General features: G+C 43.5%; 1 protein-coding gene across 10 annotated transcripts in view; it reads left to right on the top strand.

The window, feature by feature from the left end:
* Positions 1-18171, top strand: part of LOC139279954 (mucin-2-like) — a 242283-nt gene that overhangs the window by 171554 nt on the left and 52558 nt on the right. For 9 of the 10 annotated variants that reach the window (XM_070899303.1, XM_070899305.1, XM_070899304.1 and 6 more), the window contains 7 exons: positions 357-609; positions 698-750; positions 835-935; positions 1975-2126; positions 2256-2394; positions 5314-5424; positions 9453-9632. In XM_070899303.1, the coding sequence (XP_070755404.1) occupies positions 357-609; positions 698-750; positions 835-935; positions 1975-2126; positions 2256-2394; positions 5314-5424; positions 9453-9632 (989 nt within the window). The remainder of the gene's footprint in view (positions 1-356; positions 610-697; positions 751-834; positions 936-1974; positions 2127-2255; positions 2395-5313; positions 5425-9452; positions 9633-18171) is intronic. The other variant, XM_070899307.1, reaches the window with a different exon arrangement.

Below are 18171 nucleotides of genomic sequence, written 5' to 3' on the forward strand. Positions count from 1 at the left end.
CACGCAGGGAAATTAAAAAAATAATTGAAGAAAGGCTCTTCAGTGCCTGTAAACTACCTGATAATGATTTCAGTTGGGTTGCCCGCCACTGCCGGTCAGGACGGCTCCGCGATGACAGATGCGCCTGGGGGAAAGGTGGGTGGGAGCGAGATGACAGCGGGTTCCTGACCCGATGTCAAAAATAACAACTTTCCCACCCGACCCGCTACCACCCCGGAAACTTCCACCCATTGTGTTAATATCTGCCACTCTGAACAAATGCTTTTCAAAATGTATTGTATTTGTTTATTATTTTAGACTAGTTTTAAACTGAAGTCTGGAAATTTCTCAAGTTGTCTGTGTTTTATTAATTGCAGCCAAATACATCAACTGTCCCAAGACTCTCGTCTACAACTACGTTATGACAAACTGTCATCGTACTTGCCAGTCCCTAGGAGCACCAGATAAAACATGTGAGGTTGACTTTGTGCCAGTGGATGGATGTGGTTGTGCTAATGGAACCTACATGGATGACGCTGGTAATTGTGTACCAGCCTCCAGTTGCTCGTGCTATTATCGGGGGTTGGCAGTGCCAGCAGGAGAGGTCATTCATGAGGAAGATGCCATGTGGTGAGCTTGTAAAGCTAACTCCTGATTTCACTGAGCAGGAGAAGTATCTGAATTCAGTGCTTGATGATATTTTGTTGTTTTATTCTAGTACCTGCAATCAAGGGAAGCTAGAGTGTATTGGAAATGATTCAAAACCTCCAGGTAACATTTTGAGAAAAAAGTAATTATTCAAGCAAAAAATATTTCTTTTGTGTATCTAAATCCATTTTTTGTTTTATTTTCCAGCCTGTGTTGCTCCCATGGTTTACTTTGACTGCAATAATGCTTCAGCTGACAGTACTGGTACAGAATGTCAGAAGAGCTGCCAAACCCTTGACATGGAGTGTGTAAGTAATCGAATACTGATGAGTCGTATTATCTGTGCTAATATTTCCAGGGGTCAGATACACTTGTGCGATTCTTCTTCTCTCTTGACTTGAGTTTTATGTGCTCAGAGATACTTTACTTTTTATCTTTTCAGTTTCTCTGTAAAAAGTAGCACATGAAGCAAAGATCATTGCAGTTCACAGGCCTTCGGAATAGAGGAACAGGAGTAGGCCATTCAGCCGCCCGAGCTTGTTTTTTTTCATTCGTTCCTGAAATGTGGGTGTTCTAGCAAAGCCAGCATTTATTGCCCATCCCTAATTGCCCTTGAGAAGGTGGTGGTGAGTTGCCTTCTTGAACCGCTGCAGTCCGTGTGGTGAAGGTGCTCCCACAGTGCTGTTAGGGAGGGAGTTCCAGGATTTTGACCCAGCGACGATGAAGGAACTACCATTCAGTTAGATCATGGCTGATCTGTATCTTAACTTGTTTCTATATCCCTTAATAACCTTACCTAACAAAAATCTAGCAATTTCAGTTTTGAAATTTTAAATTAACCTAGCCTTACTAGCTTTTTGGGGAGAAAGGGTTCCAGATTACCACTACCTTTTGTGTGAAGAAGTACTTCTAACATCATCCCTGAAGGGCCTAGTTTTTTAAGATTATGCCCCCTTATTCAGGACTTTCCCAAGAGAAGACATAGTTTCTAACTGTCCCATCATAGCCTTTACTCATCTTAAACATTTCAATGAGAACATCCTTTAATCTTCTGCACTCAAGGGAATGCGAGTCTAGTCCATGCAACTTATCCTGATAATGTAACCATGTTAGATTCGTTATCATTCTGGTGAATCTGCGCTATACCCCCTCCATGGTCAATATATCGTTCCTGAATGCAGTACTCCAATCTAATCAGTGTTATACAATACTATCATAACTTTCACCTCTTCGTATTCCAGCCCCATTACCAGTCCACTAGTTTTTCATGATTTCTGTATATGGACCCCTAAATCTCTCTGCTCTTCCATGGTTGCAATAAAACTATCAATTTTTTTTGCTCTGCAGTATGCTACAGGTTGTGTCTCTGGGTGTGTGTGTCCTGAAGGTTTAGTCTCTGACGAAAGCGGTGGATGTATTCCCATAACTCAGTGCCCATGTACCCACAATGGCGTCCAATACCAATCTGGGGACATTGTACAAGTGGACTGCAACTCATGGTATGCAGCAAACATTCACTCTTGTTTTTCTGTTAAGAAGAATTGTAAGATGCAACTGTGGAACCTCAATGCAACCTCAACTGTGGAACCTCAATTCTGGTTAATGTACATCTTATTTGATTTTCGCAGTCAATGCAACAGCAGATTGTGGACCTGCACAAAACAAGAATGTCATGGAACATGTATGATCTACGGAGATGGGAATTACATCACTTTTGATGGGAAACGTTACAATTTTAAAGAAGATTGTGAATATATTGTTGCACAGGTATTGTTAGACAAATATGCCTTTTTCATTATTAGTAATTATCTTATTCTAATTAAAACAAAAAGGATGACAATATACAATCAAATTTGAAGCTTAAACCAGTAACAATGAACTGTGTAATGATGCTAAATCAATCAGTTTATGATTACTTTTATGCAAGAACATAAGAACTAGGAACAGGAGTAGGCCATCTAGCCCCTCGAGCCTGCTCCGCCATTCAATAACATCATGGCTGATCTGGTCGTGGACTCAGATCCACTTACCCGCCCTCTCCCCATAACCCTTAATTCCCTTATTGGTTAAAAATCTATCTATCTTTGACTTGAAAACATTCAATGAGCTAGCCTCAACTGCTTCCTTGGGCAGAGAATTCCACAGATTCACAACCCTCTGGGAGAAGAAATTCTTTCTCAACTCGGTTTTAAATTGGCTCCTCCGTATTTTGAGGCTGTGCCCCCTAGTTCTAGTCTCCCCTACCAATGGAAACAACCTCTCTGCCTCTATCTTGTCTATCCCTTTCATGATTTTAAATGTTTCTATAAGATCACCCCTCATCCTTCTGAACTCCAAGGAGTATAGATCCAGTCTACTCAATCTATCATCATAAGGTAATCCCCTCATTTCTGGAATCAGCCTAGTGAATCGTCTCTGTACCCCTTCCAAAGCTAGTATATTCCTCCTTAAGTAAGGTGACCAAAACTGCACGCAGTACTCCAGGTGCGGCCTTACCAATACCTTATACAGTTGCAGCAAGACCTCCCTGCTTTTGTACTCCATCCCTCGCAATGAAGGCCAACATTCCATTTGCATTCCTGATTACCTGCTGCACCTGCAAACTAACCTTTTTGGGGTTCATGCACAAGGACCCCCAGGTCCCTCTGCACCACAGCATGTTGTAATTTCTCCCCATTCAAATAATATTCCCTTTTACTGTTTTTTTCCCCAAGGTGGATGACCTCACACTTTCCGACATTGTATTCCATCTGCCAAACCTTAGCCCATTCGCTTAACCTATCCAAATCTCCTTGCAGTCTCTCTGTGTCCTCTACACAACCCACTTTCCCACTAATCTTTGTGTCATCTGCAAATTTTGTTGCACTACACTCTGTCCCCTCTTCTAGGTCATCTATGTATATTGTAAACAGTTGTGGTCCCAGCACTGATCCCTGTGGCACACCACTAACCACTGATTTCCAACCGGAAAAGGACCCATTTATCCCGACTTTCTGTTCGCCAGCCAATTCTCTATCCATGCTAATACATTTCCTCTGACTCCGCGTACCTTTATCTTCTGCAGTAACCTTTTTTGTGGCTCCTTATCGAATACCTTTTGGAAATCTAAATACACCACATCCATCGGTACACCTCTATTCACCATGCTCGTTATATCCTCAAAGAATTCCAGTAAATTAGTTAAACATGATTTCCCTTTCATGAATCCATGCTGCGTCTGCTTGATTGCACTATTCCTATCTAGATGTCCCGCTATTTCTTCCTTAATGATAGTTTCAAGCATTTTCCCCACTACAGATGTTAAACTAACAGGCCTATAGTTACCTGCCTTTTACCTGCCCCCTTTTTTAAACAGAGGCGTTACATTAGCTGCTTTCCAATCCGCTGGTACCTCCCCAGAGTCCAGAGAATTTTGGTAGATTATAACAAATGCATCTGCTATAACTTCCGCCATCTCTTTTAATACCCTGGGATGCATTTCATCAGGACCAGGGGACTTGTCTACCTTCAGTCCCATTAGCCTGTCCAGCACTACCCCCCTAGTGATAGTGATTGTCTCAAGGTCCTCCCTTCCCACATTCCTGTGGCCTGCAAATTTTGGCATGGTTTTTGTGTCTTCCACTGTGAAGACGGAAGCAAAATAATTGTTTAAGGTCTCAGCCATTTCCACATTTCCCATTATTAAATCCCCCTTTTCATCTTCTAAGGGACCAACATTTACTTTAGTCACTCTTTTCCGTTTTATATATCTGTAAAAGCTTTTACTATCTGTTTTTATGTTTTGCGCAAGTTTACCTTCATAATCTATCTTCCCTTTCTTTATTGCTTTTTTAGTCATTCTTTGCTGTTGCTTAAAATTTTCCCAATCCTCTAGTTTCCCACTAACCTTGGCTACCTTATACGCATTGGTCTTTGATTTGATACTTTCCTTTATTTCCTTGGTTATCCACGGCTGGTTATCCCTTCTCTTGCCGCCCTTCTTTTTCACTGGAATATATTTTTGTTGCGCACTATGAAAGAGCTCCTTGAAAGTCCTCCACTGTTCCTCAATTGTGTCACCATTTAGTCCTTGTTTCCAGTCTACTTTAGCCAACTCTGCCCTCATCCCACTGTAGTCCCCTTTGTTTAAGCATAGTACGCTCGTTTCTGACACAACTTTCTCATATAAGAACATAAGAATTAGGAGCAGGAGTCGGACATTCGGCCTCACGAGCCTTATCCGCCATTCAATGAGATCATGGCTGCTCTTCTACCTCAACTCAACTTGACTGCATATCCCTTGATTCCCTTAATATCCAAAAATCTATCGATCTCTGTCTTGAATATATTCAATGACTAAACATCCAGAGTCCTCTGGGGTAGAGAATTCCAAAGATTCATAACCCTCTGAGTGAAGAAATTTCTCCTCATCTCACTCCCTTATTCTGAGACTGTGACTCCTGGTTCTAGACTCCCCAGCAAAGGGAAACATCCTCCCTGCATCTACCCTGTCAAGCCCGGTAAAAAATTTTGTACGTTTCAATGAGATCACCTCTCATTCTTCTAAACTCTCGAATATTTTATGCTTCAAATTTCAAAATGTTTAGGCCTGAGTAAGTTTCTTTTGTGACATATCCATCAACTTAAAATGATGTATTGTGTGAAGCTGTTAGTCTTTAACAATGTCCTTATTCATGATTGTTTCAGGATTATTGTGAAAATAACCCTTCCAATGGCACATTCAGAGTAATCACTGAAAACATCCCTTGTGGGACCACTGGAACAGCATGTTCTAAATCAATTAAAATCTTCTTGGGGGTAAGTTAACAGAGGATAACATGCAATCAGTGTCACTGTCTCTTTGTTCTCGGCACGTGAAAGGATTCAGCGAGGAGTGATGCCAGTATTTACATTTTACAATCTGTGAAACTGTGTTCCAGCAGTCAGTCACGCCCCTTAGATTAAATAATTCAAATTTGGTCCGCGGTCAGGGACAGGAAGGAGGGTGTGATTACGAGTAAGACAGATATGAGGACCCAGGATGCAATGGTGGAGGAGCCTCGATCCTTACACTTGTCCAACAGGTTCGAGGCTCTTACTTCCTGTGTGGACGAGAGCAGGGACTGCAGGGAGGATGAGCAAAGTGACCACAGCACCGTGGGACAGGGGGCCATTCAAGTGGGGGGAGTAAAACGAAATGTAGTTGTGGTAGGGGACAGTATAGTTAGAGGGATAGATACTGTCCTCTGCAGCCGAGAGCGTGAGTCCCGAAGGCTGTGTTACCTGTCCAGTGCCAGGATTAATGACATCTCCTCTGGGCTGGAGAGGAACTTGGAGTGGGAGGGGGAAGATACCGTTGTCATGGTCCACATAGGTACCAATGACATAGGTAGGACAAAGAAAGAGGTTGTGCTGAAGGAGTATGAGTACCTAACAGCTAAATTAAAAATCAGAACCACAAAGGTAATAATCTCTGGATTACTGCCTGAGCCACGAGCAAATTTGTATAGGGTAAATAAGATTAGGGCGATGAATGCGTGGCTCAAAGATTGGTGTGGGAGAAATGGGTTTTGATTCATGGGGCACTGACACCAGTTCTGGGATGAATGGGAGCTGTTCCGTCGGGACGGATTTCACTTGAACCTGGTTAGGACCAATGTCCTGGCGAATCGAATAACTAAGGCTGTAGATATGGCTTTAAACTAAATAGTGGGGGGGGAGGGTGCAGGTGAGCGGAAATTTAAAAAGTCAAAAAGAAAGGAGAAGGCAATAGTGCAGGGTAACGATAGGTGTAATGATAACCAGAGTGTGACAGGAAGGGACAGAGCATATAAACATAAGGGTGCCTCAGAAAGTGGGGTCAGAGTAGGGAAAAAGACAGAAATGGTAAAAATACAAAAATAAAAGCTCTTTATCTCATTGCATGCAGCATTCGTAACAAGATAGACGAATTGGCGGCACAAATAGAAATAAATGGGTGTGATCTGATCGCCATTACAGAGACGGGTTGCAAGATGACCAAGGCTGGGAACTGAATATTCAGGGGTATTTGACATTTCAGAAGGATAGGCAGAAAGGAAAAGGAGTTGGGGTAGCTCTGTTAATAAAGGATGAGATCAGTGCGGTAGTGAGAAATGATATTGGCTCAGAAGATCAAGATGTAGAACTTGTTTGGGTGGAGATAACACTAGCTACACTGTAGGGCAGAGTATCAATCAAGAAATAATGGAGGCTTGTAAGAAAGGTATGGCAATAATCATGGATGTTTTTAATCTTCATATTGATTGGACAAATCAAATTGGCAAAGGTAGCCTTGAGAAAGCGTTCCAACCAGGGAGCAGACTATTTTAGATCTGGTAATGTGTAATGAGTCTGGACTAATTAATGATCTCATAGTAAAGGATCCTCTTGGGAAGAGTGATCATAGCATGGTACAATTTCAAATTCAGTTTGAGGGTGAAAAAGCTGGATCTCAAACTAGTGTCCTGAACTTAAATAAAGGCGATTACAAAGGTATGAAGACAGAGTTGGTTAAAATGGACTTTGAAAATAGTTTATAGGGTAAGATAGTAGATGAGCAGTGGCAAACATTTAAGGAGATACTTCATAACTCTCAGTAAAGATATATTCCCGTGAAAAGGAAAGACTCTAAGGGAAGGATGACCTAACTAAGGAGGTAAAGGATGTACCAAATTGAAAACGAAAGCATACAATGTTGCGAAGAATAGTGATAGGCTGGAGGATTGGGACATTTTTAGAAACCAGCAAAGGATGGCTAAAAAATAGTTTATGAGAGTAAACTAGCAAGAAATATAAAAACAGACAGTAAGAGCTTCTACAGGTATATAAAAAGGAAGAGAGTAGCTAAAGTAAATGTTGGTCCCTTAGAGGATGAGACTGAGGAATTAATAATAGGAAACAGGGAAATGGTAGAGACTTTGAACAAATATTTTGTATCGGTCTTCACGGTAGAAGACACTAAAAGCATCCCAAAAATTGATAATCACTGGGCTATTGGGAGGGGGGAACTTAAAACAATCACTATCACTAGAGAAAAAGAACTGGACAAACTAATGGGACTAAAGGTGGACAAGTCCCCTGGACCTGATGGCCTGCATCCTAGGGTCTTAAAGGAAGTGGCTGCAGAGACAGTGGATGTATTCGTTGTAATGTACCAAAATTCCCTGGATTTTGGAGAGGTCCCAGGGGATTGGAAAACTGCAAATATAACGCCCCTATTTAAGAAAGGAGGGAGACAGAAAGCAGGAAACTATAGACCAGTTAGCCTAACATCTGTCATTGGTAAAATGCCAATTATTAAGGAAGTGGTAGCAGGACGTTTAGAAAATCGTAATACATTTAAGCAAAGTCAACATGGTTTTATGAAAAGGAAATCATGTTTGACAAATTTGCTGGAGTTCTTTGAGGATGTAACGAGCAGAGTGGATAAGGGGGAACCAGGAGATGTGTATTTGGATTTCCAGAAGGCATTCGATAAGATGCCACATAAAAGGTTACTGCACTAGACAAGAGCTCACATGGTTGGAGGTAATATATTAGCGTAGATAGAGGATTGGCTAACTAACAGAAAACAGAGAGTCGGGATAAATAGGTTATTTTCAGGTTGGCAAACTATAACTCGTGGGGTGCCACTGGGATTGATGTTGGGGCCTCAACTATTTACAATCTATATTAATGACTTGGATGAAGGGACCGAGTGTAATGTAGCCAAATTTGCTGATGATACAAAGATAGGTGAGAAAGCAAATTGTGTAGAGGATGCAAAGAAATATAGATAGGCTATGTGAGTGGGCAAAAATTTGGCAGATGGAGTATAATGTGGGAAAATGTGAGGTTATCAATTTTGATAGGAAAAATAAAAAAAGCAAATTATTATTTAAATGGAGAGAGATTACAAAATGCTGAGGTACAGAAGGATCTGGGGGTCCTTGTGCATGAAATACAAAAAGTTAGCATGCAGGTACAGCAAGTAATTAGTAAAGCAAATGGAATGTTGGCCTTTATTGCAAGGGGGGTGGAGTATAAAAGTAGGGAAGTCCTGTTACAAACTGTACAGGGCATTGGTGAGACCACACCTGGAGTATCACGTACAGTTTTAGTCTCCTTATTTAAGGAAGGATATACTTGCTTTGGAGGCAGTTCAGAGAAGGTTCACTAGGTTGATTCCTGGGATGAAGGGGTTGTCTTATAAAGAAAGGTTGAGCAGGTTGGGCCAATACTTATTGGAGTTTAGAAGAATGAGAAGTGTTCTTATTGAAACAAATAAGATTCTGAAAGGGCTTGACAGGGAAGATGCAGAGAGGATGTTTCTCCTCGTGGGGGAATCTAGAATTCAGGGCATAATTTCAAAATAAGGGGTTGCCCATTTAAAACAGAAATGAGGAGGAATTTCTTCTGAGGATTGTGAATATTTAGAATTCTCTTCCCCAGACAGCTGTGGAGGCTGGGTCATTGAATATATTTAAGGTGGGGATGGACAGATTTTTGAATGGTGTGGAAGTCTAGGGTTATGGGGAGCAGGCAGGGAAGTGGAGTTGAGGCCAAGATCAAATCTTATTAATTTGCGGAACTGGCTCGAGAGGCCAAATGGCTTACTCCTGCTCCTAATTTTTACATTCTTCTACTGGGCATGGATATGTGTTAGATACATGCTATTTTTTAAATAATTAAAAAAAAATGTTCCATGTAACTTGATTTCAGAATGGTAATAATAACCAAATTCCATAAAATAGCATATTCAATAGATATGGAACAATTACTCGTGCAAGTTATTTGTGGCTATTTTAGTTGTTATCTGTCTACCATGATTATTTAAAACGTTCCAGAACTCTGAAGTAAAACTCTCAGATGGAAAGTATGAAGTGATGAAATTTGGTAGCAGTATACACATACCTTATGAAGTCCGTCATCTTGGCATTTACCTTGTAATTGAAACTAAAAATGGACTGGTATTGATCTGGGACAAGAAAACAAGCTTGACTATTAAACTCAGCCACTCTTTTAAGGTAAGTGCTTACTCCTGAACATTGCAGATATTACTAAAAATGTTCGTTGCATTAACAGAAATTTAAAGGGGCCGAAATTCAGGGTCTCAAAGAGATCCTGTTAATGCCCGTTTGAGGCGCCCTTCTTAAAAATAGATTGGCCGCCATTTTGGGGTCAACTGGCCGACCCAACCCAAATTCAGGTTGGGGGGCTTTCGGCCTAGATCTGATCCCGCCCGATTCTGATGACCGCGAAAGCGAGTCTTCAGGGGTTGCACTGCTAATTGTATTATACAAAAATACTTATCTTCCGATATTCAGCTCCATCCATCGATCCCCCGCCATGCGGTACCCCCGACAGGTTTTTCTGCCGGTGCACCATCTCCGCACTGAGTGCGGTCCGGCAGTGCGGCAGCCCTTAAAGAGGAGGGCCCACTGCCGTGGCCGCAATGGAAAATTTTTGACGGCTGACTTCCCGATCAGCCGGCAAAATACTGCTCTTGGGTTCGGCCTGTTCGTCAACGGGCAGCCTGGCACCCCCTCTTGGGCGCCAGGCCGCTGGCCCAGCCAAAACCCTCCTTGGTGGCCCAGTGGCCGAAGATTTAAAATAACAGAATCTCTTCCCTTTAACGGAGGGGAGAGAGCGTGGTGACGCACATGCGCTGTGACTCACCACTACTCCACCCATGATTGACAGCGGTGGAGTTCCTGTCCGACCGATTTTCAGGCAGTCACCCTGGCTTTAAGTCTATGGCCCGCCCCCATTACGAGTCATTTCCTGTGGGACTTTGAAAAAATTTCAAAGTCCTGAAAATGGCTCTTCTGATCGCATTGGAGCTCCAAGCGGTAAGTACCATTCTACAAATCATAGGTGCGCCAGCTTTCTTTCCTGAATTTCAACCCCAAAATCTTTTGAGCAAACAAGTCTTGCATTTACCATGCCTCACAGAAACATCTCAAATCCCTTCACATACAATGAATGACTTTGAGGTGCAGTGACAGAATGTAGATGCACTCTAATGTACTCTGCCACTGTCTGTCAGCAGTGCTTTCCTGATAGAATTTTCATTGCCTGAGCTTGTATTCACAGATGAGTTGCATCCACGGAGTCACTTTGGGACTTTCCCTAAGTAGAGCAAAACACTAATCACTTCTATTCAAACATTATAATTTTTTAATCACTGAAAAATCACAAGAGCAGGAGTAGGCCATATGACCCTTCAAACCTGTTACACCATTCAATAAGATCATGGCTAATCTTGGACCTCAAATCTACTTTCCCGCCCGATCTCCATATCCTTTGCTTCCACTAGAGTCCTAAAACCTATCTATCGTAGCCTTGAATATACTCAGCCTTTTGGGGCAGAGAATTCAAAAGATTCACAACCCTCCGAGTAAAGAAATTCCTCCTCATCTCAGTTTTAAATGGCCGACTCCTTACCTGAAACTCTGCCCCCTAGTTCCAGACTCAGCAGCCAGGGGAAACAACTTCTCAGCATCTACCCTGTCAATCACACTGAGAATCTTATGGGGCCGAAATTCAGGGTCTCAAAGAGACCCGTTAATGCCCGTTTGCACCGGCCATTTCTAAAAATCGAATGGCCACCACTTTGGGCTCAGGCCGGGGTTTTTTCAGCTGGACCCCCATCCCGCCCGAGTGGTTGCACCGCCAACTTAAAACAATAAAAATACTTACTTCCCAATATTCGGCAGAATAGATAGGTCCCCTGCCGCACGGTGCCCCCGGCAGGATTTTATGCTGGTGCACCATCTGCACACTGAGTACGGTCCAATGCGCAGCGGCCCTTAAAGGGGCAGGCCCACTGCTGCGGCCGCAATGGAAACATTATTGCCAGCCGACTTCCCGATCGGCCAGCAAAATACTGCCCCCCCGGGTCCGGCCGGGCCGCCAACGGGCAGCCTGGCACTCCCTCTTGGGTGCCAGGCCACTGGCCCGACCAAAACCCACCCTGGTGGCCCAGTAGCCGAAGATTTAAAATAACAACAGAATCTATCCCCTTTAGCGGAGGGGAGAGAGCGTGATGACACACATGCGCTGTGATGTCACCATGACTACACCGCTGATTGACAGCGGCAGAGGCCCTGACCGATCCATTTTCAGCCAGTTAGCCTGGCTTTAAGTCTATGGCCCGCCCCCATTACGAGTCATTTCTTGTGGGACTTTGAAAAAATTTAAAACTCCTGAAAATCTACTTACCATACCAGGAGTTCCCGCGGTAAGTACCACTCCAAAACTCATAGGTGTGCCAGCTTGTTGGTGTACCTGAATTTCGATCCCTATGTGTCCAGTATTTTCCCGAGTACTGAGGTCAGGCTAACTGGCCTGTAGTTCCGTGTTTTCTCTCTCCCTCCTTTGTTGAATAACGTGGTTACAGTTTCTACCTTCCAATCCACTGGTACCATTCTAGAACCTTGTGAATTTTGGAAGATCACCACTAGCTCTGCAGCCACCTCTTTTAGAACCCTAAGGTGCAGGCCATCGGGTCCAGGTCATTTGTTGGCTTTTAGTTCCATTAGTTTCACAACTACTTTTTCTCTCTTGATATTAATTACTTTAAGTTCCTCACTCTTATTAGACCCTTGGTTCTCCACTATTTTTGGTATGCTTTTTGTGTCTTCTACTGTGAAGACTGATACAAAATATTTATTTAACAACTCTGTCATTTCCTTAGTCCCTATTATAATTTCAGCCTCGAAGGGACGAACACTTACTTTTGCTGCTACTCTTTTTTACATTCTTGTAGAAGCTCTTACACTCTTTTTTTATATTTTTGGCTAGTTTACTCTCATATTCTACTTCCTCTTTATCAATTTTTTTTATCATCCTTTGCCGGTTTCTAAAGTTCTCCCAATCTTCAGGCTTGCTACTATTCGCAACATTGTAAACTTTTTCTTTTAATCTAATAATAATTTCTTTAGTTAGCCACGGATGGGTCACTTTTCCTGTGGAGTTTTTATTTCTCAATTCGTTGAGAATTTTGGAATATTTCTTTAAATGTTTGCCACTGCTTATCTACCATTATACCTTTTAATCTAATTTTCCAATCTACCTTCGCTAACCCGCTCCTCATACCTATGTAATTTGGCTTTTTTAAATTTAGGACTCTCGTTTCTAACTGAAGTATTATACTCTCAATATCAATGTGGAATTTTATCATATTATGACCACTCTTCCCCAGAGAATCCTTTACTATGAGATCACTAATTAACCCTGTTCATTACACAATACAAAACCTAAAACAGCTTGTTTCCTGGTTGGTTCCATGATGTGTTGTTTGAGGAAACTGTCTCAAATACATTCCATGAACTCGACCTCCAGGCTACCTTGCCAATTTAATTTGTCCAGTCTATATAAAGATTAAAGTCCCACATATGTTATCTTTGTTACAGTGACCTCTTATTTGTTGATACACACTCTGTCCAACAGTATAGCTACTGTTAGTGGGCCTATAAACTACTTTGACCAGTGTTTTCTGCCCTTGTTATTCCTTATCTCCACCCATATAAAAACATAGAAAATAGGTGCAGGAGTAGGCCATTCGGCCCTTCTAGCCTGCACCGCGATTCAATGAGTTCATGGCTGAACATGCAACTTCAGTACCCCATTCCTGCTTTCTCGCCATACCCCTTGATCCACAAGTAGTAAAGACTTCATCTAACTCCTTTTTGAATATATTTAGTGAATTGGCCTCAACAACTTTCTGTGGTAGAGAATTCCACAGGTTCACCACTCTCTGGGTGAAGAAGTTTCTCCTCATCTCGGTCCTAAATGGCTTACCCCTTATCCTTAGACTGTGTCCCCTGGTTCTGGACTTCCCCAACATTGGGAACATTCTTCCTGCATCTAACCTGTCTAACCCCGTCAGAATTTTAAACGTTTCTATGAGGTCCCCTCTCATTCTTCTGAACTCCAGTGAATACAAGCCCAGTTGATCCAGTCTTTCTTGATAGGTCAGTCACGCCATCCCGGGAATCAGTCTGGTGAACCTTCGCTGCACTCCCTCAATAGCAAGAATGTCCTTCCTCAGGTTAGGAGACCAAAACTGTACACAATACTCCAGATGTGGCCTCACCAAGGCCCTGTACAACTGTAGCAACACCTCCCTGCCCCTGTACTCAAATCCCCTCGCTATGAAGGCCAACATGCCATTTGCTTTCTTAACCGCTTGCTGTACCTGCATGCCAACCTTCAATGACTGATGTACCATGACACCCAGGTCTCGTTGCACCTCCCCTTTTCCTAATCTGTCATCATTCAGATAATCGTCTGTCTCTCTGTTTTTACCACCAAAGTGGATAACCTCACATTTATCCACATTATACTTCATCTGCCATGCATTTGCCCACTCACCTAACCTATCCAAGTCGCTCTGCAGCCTCATAGCATCCTCCTCGCAGCTCACACTGCCGCCCAACTTAGTGTCATCCGCAAATTTGGAGATACTACATTTAATCCCCTCATCTAAATCATTAATGTACAGTGTAAACAGCTGGGGCCCCAGCACAGAACCTTGCGGTACCCCACTAGTCACTGCCTGCCATTCTGAAAAGTACCCATTTACTCCTACTCTTTGCTTCCTGTCTGACAACCAGTTCTCAATCCATGTCAGCACACTACCCCCAATCCCATGTGCTTTAACTTTGCACATTAATCTCTTGTGTGGGACCTTGTCGAAAGCCTTCTGAAAGTCCAAATATACCACATCAACTGGTTCTCCTTTGTCCACTTTACTGGAAGCATCCTCAAAAAATTCCAGAAGATTTGTCAAGCATGATTTCCCTTTCACAAATCCATGCTGACTTGGATCTATCATGTCACCTCTTTCCAAATGCACTGCTATGACATCCTTAATAATTGATTCCATCATTTTACCCACTACTGATGTCAGGCTGACCGGTCTATAATTCCCTGTTTTCTCTCTCCCTCCTTTTTTAAAAAGTGGGGTTACATTGGCTACCCTCCACTCTATAGGAACTGATCCAGAGTCAATGGAATGTTGGAAAATGACTGTCAATGCATCCGCTATTTCCAAGGCCACCTCCTTAAGTACTCTGGGTTGCTGTCCATCAGGCCCTGGGGATTTATCGGCCTTCAATCCCATCAATTTCCCCAACACAATTTCCCGACTAATAAGGATTTCCCTCAGTTCCTCTTCCTTACTAGACCCTCTGACCCCTTTTATATCCGGAAGGTTGTTTGGTTCGGTATTCACTAAGGAGGACACAAAGTACTTGTTCAATTGGTCCGCCATTTCTTTGTTCCCCGTTATGACTTCCCCTGATTCTGACTGCAGGGGACCTACGTTTGTCTTTACTAACCTTTTTGTCTTTACATATCTATAGAAACTTTTGCAATCCGTCTTAATGTTCCCTGCAAGCTTCTTCTCGTACTCCATTTTCCCTGCCCTAATCAAACCCTTTGTCCTCCTGCTGAGTTCTAAATTTCTCCCAGTCCCTGGGTTCGCTGCTATTTCTGGCCAATTTGTATGCCACTTCCTTGGCTTTAATACTATCCCTGATTTCCCTTGATAGCCACGGTTGAACCACCTTCCCTTTTTTATTTTTACGCCAGACAGGAATGTACAATTGTTGTAGTTCATCCATGCGGTCTCTAAATGTCTGCCATTGCCCATCCACTGTCAACCCCTTAAGTATCATTCGCCAATCTATCCTAGCCAATTCACGCCTCATATCTTCAAAGTTACCCTTCTTTAAGTTCTGGACCATGGTCTCTGAATTAACTGTTTCATTCTCCATCCTAATGCAGAATTCCACCATATTATGGTCACTCTTCCCCAAGGGGCCTCGCACAACGAGATTGCTAATTAATCCTCTCTCATTACACAATACCCAGTCTAAGATGGCCTCCCCCCTAATTGGTTCCTCGACATATTGGTCTAGAAAACCATCCCTTATGCACTCCAGGAAATCCTCCTTCACCGTATTGCTTCCAGTTTGGTTAGCCCAATCTATGTGCATATTAAAGTCACCCATTATAACTGCTGCACCTTTATTGCATGCACCCCTAATTTCCTGTTTGATGCTCCCCAACATCACTACTACTGTTTGGAGGTCTGTACACAACTCCCACTAACGTTTTTTGCCCTTTGGTGTTCTGCAGCTCTACCCATATAGATTCCACATCATCCAAGCTAATGTCCTTCCTAACTATTGCATTAATCTCCTCCTTAACCAGCAATGCTACCCCACCTCCTCTTTCTTTTATTCTATCCTTCCTGAATGTTGAATACCCCTGGATGTTGAGTTCCCAGCCCTGATCATCCTGGAGCCACGTCTCTGTAATCCCAATCACATCATATTTGTTAACATCTATTTGCACAGTTAATTCATCCATCTTATTATGGATACTCCTTGCATTAAGACACACAGCTTTCAGGCTTGTTTTTTTAACACCCTTTGTCCTTTTAGAATTTTGCTGTACAGTGGCCCTTTTTGTTCTTTGCCTTGGGTTTCTCTGCCCTCCACTTTTCCTCATCTCCTTTCTGTCTTTTGCTTTTGTCTCCTTTTTGTTTCCCTCTGTCTCCCTGCATTGGTTCCCATCCCCCTGCCATATTAGTTTAACTCCTCCCCAACAGCACTAGCAAACACTCCCCCTAGGACATTGGTTCCGGTCCTGCCCAGGTGCAGACCGTCCGGTTTGTACTGGTCCCACCTCCCCCAGAACCGTTTCCAATGCCCCAGGATTTTGAATCCCTCCCTGCTGCACCACTGCTCAAGCCACGTATTCATCTGCGCTATCCTGCGATTCCTACTCTGACTAGCACGTGGCACTGGTAGCAATCCCGAAATTACTACTTTTGAGGTCCTACTTTTTAATTTAGCTCCTAGCTCCTTAAATTCGTTTCGTAGGACCTCATCCCTTTTTTTTTAACCTATGTCGTTGGTACCAATGTGCACCACGACAACTGGCTGTTCTCCCTTCCTTTTTAGAATGTCCTGCACCCGCTCCGAGACATCCTTGACCCTTGCACCAGGGAGGCAACATACCATCCTGGAGTCTCGGTTGCGGCCACAGAAACGCCTATCTATTTCCCTAACAATTGAATCCCCTATCACTATCGCTCTCCCACTCTTTTTCCTGCCCTCCTGTGGAACAGAGCCAGCCACAGTGCCATGAACTTGGCTGCTGCTGCCCTCCCCTGATGAGTCATCCCCCCCAACAGTACCCAAAGCAGTGTATCTGTTTTGCAGGAGGATGACCACAGGTGACCCCTGCACTACCTTCCTTGCACTGCTCTTCCTGCTGGTCTTCCATTCCCTATCTGGCTGTGGACCCTTTCCCTGCAGTACGACCAACTCGCTACATGTGCTACTCACGTCATTCTCAGCATCGTGGGTGCTCCAGAGTGAATCCACCCTCAGCTCCAACTCCGCAACGCGGTCCGTCAGGAGCTGGAGGCAGATACACTTCTCGCACACGTAGTCGTCGAGGACACTGGTGTCGTCCCTAAGTTCCCACATGGTACAGGAGGAGCATAACACATGACCGAGCTGTCCCGCCATGACTTAACCCTTAGATAAGAAACAACAATGCTAAAGTTTACTCACTGTTATAGAAGAGAAAAAAGAAAAACTACTCACCAATCACCAGCCAATCACTTACCCCCTTGGCTGTGACGTCACCTTTCTGTTTCTTTCTACTTTTTTACCTTCTCCCTGTAGCTGCACCGGCTCGCCTTTTATAGGCCTCACCAACGCACCTCCTCGACGCTGCTCCCGACTGCCGCCGACGTTGGGCCCCGGACTCCCTGCTGTGCCTTTTATAGGCCTCACCAACGGACCTCCTCGACGCTGCTCCTGACGCAGCTATTCCACTTCCTGATCTTCCGAGCCAAGATCCTTTCTCACTACTGTTCTTATGTCGACCTTTATTATCAGGGCTACCTCACCTTCTTTTCCATTCTGCCTGTCTTTTTTAAATTTCAAGTAACCTGGAATATTTAGTTCCCAACCTTGATCACCTGGCAGCCACATCTCTGCAATGGCTATTAGATCAAACCCATTTTTCTCTATTTCTGCTATTAATTTGTCTATCTTGTTGTGAATACTTCGTGCATTCAGATAAAGAGCCTTTAATTTTAACTTTCACCTTATTTGCTGATGCACTATTATCTTTACAACTCACAGGATGGGCATTAGGACCCAGCAGGAGCTATTCACAGTTGCTGTACTCATGTCGGTTTGAGACTCCATTTTGGGTTGTATAAAGCATAACGCAAAGAGAACACCACCGCAGGTCGGGGCTATAAATAGAGCTGGAGCACCGGGCCCTGGAACATCATGGGCAAAGGTGCGGCTAATGAGGGTACGGGGCCCAGGAGAGGCGAGGGCCCAGGGGCAGCATGGGCCAGCCCACGCTGCGATATGTGTGCGCACTAGGTCTGTGCAGCAGAGCAGGTCTCCAGTCATCCTGGTTAACCCTTACCACTGGATAAAGGCCTAGCTCTGTCGAGCCCGTGTGGTGGCTGATGTGCAACGGTCACTACACATTAAAAAAATCCACGCACAGGCATCTTCC

The sequence above is a fragment of the Pristiophorus japonicus genome, chromosome 14 (genome assembly GCF_044704955.1).
Source record: "Pristiophorus japonicus isolate sPriJap1 chromosome 14, sPriJap1.hap1, whole genome shotgun sequence".
In the NCBI taxonomy this organism is placed as follows: Eukaryota; Metazoa; Chordata; class Chondrichthyes; family Pristiophoridae; genus Pristiophorus; species Pristiophorus japonicus.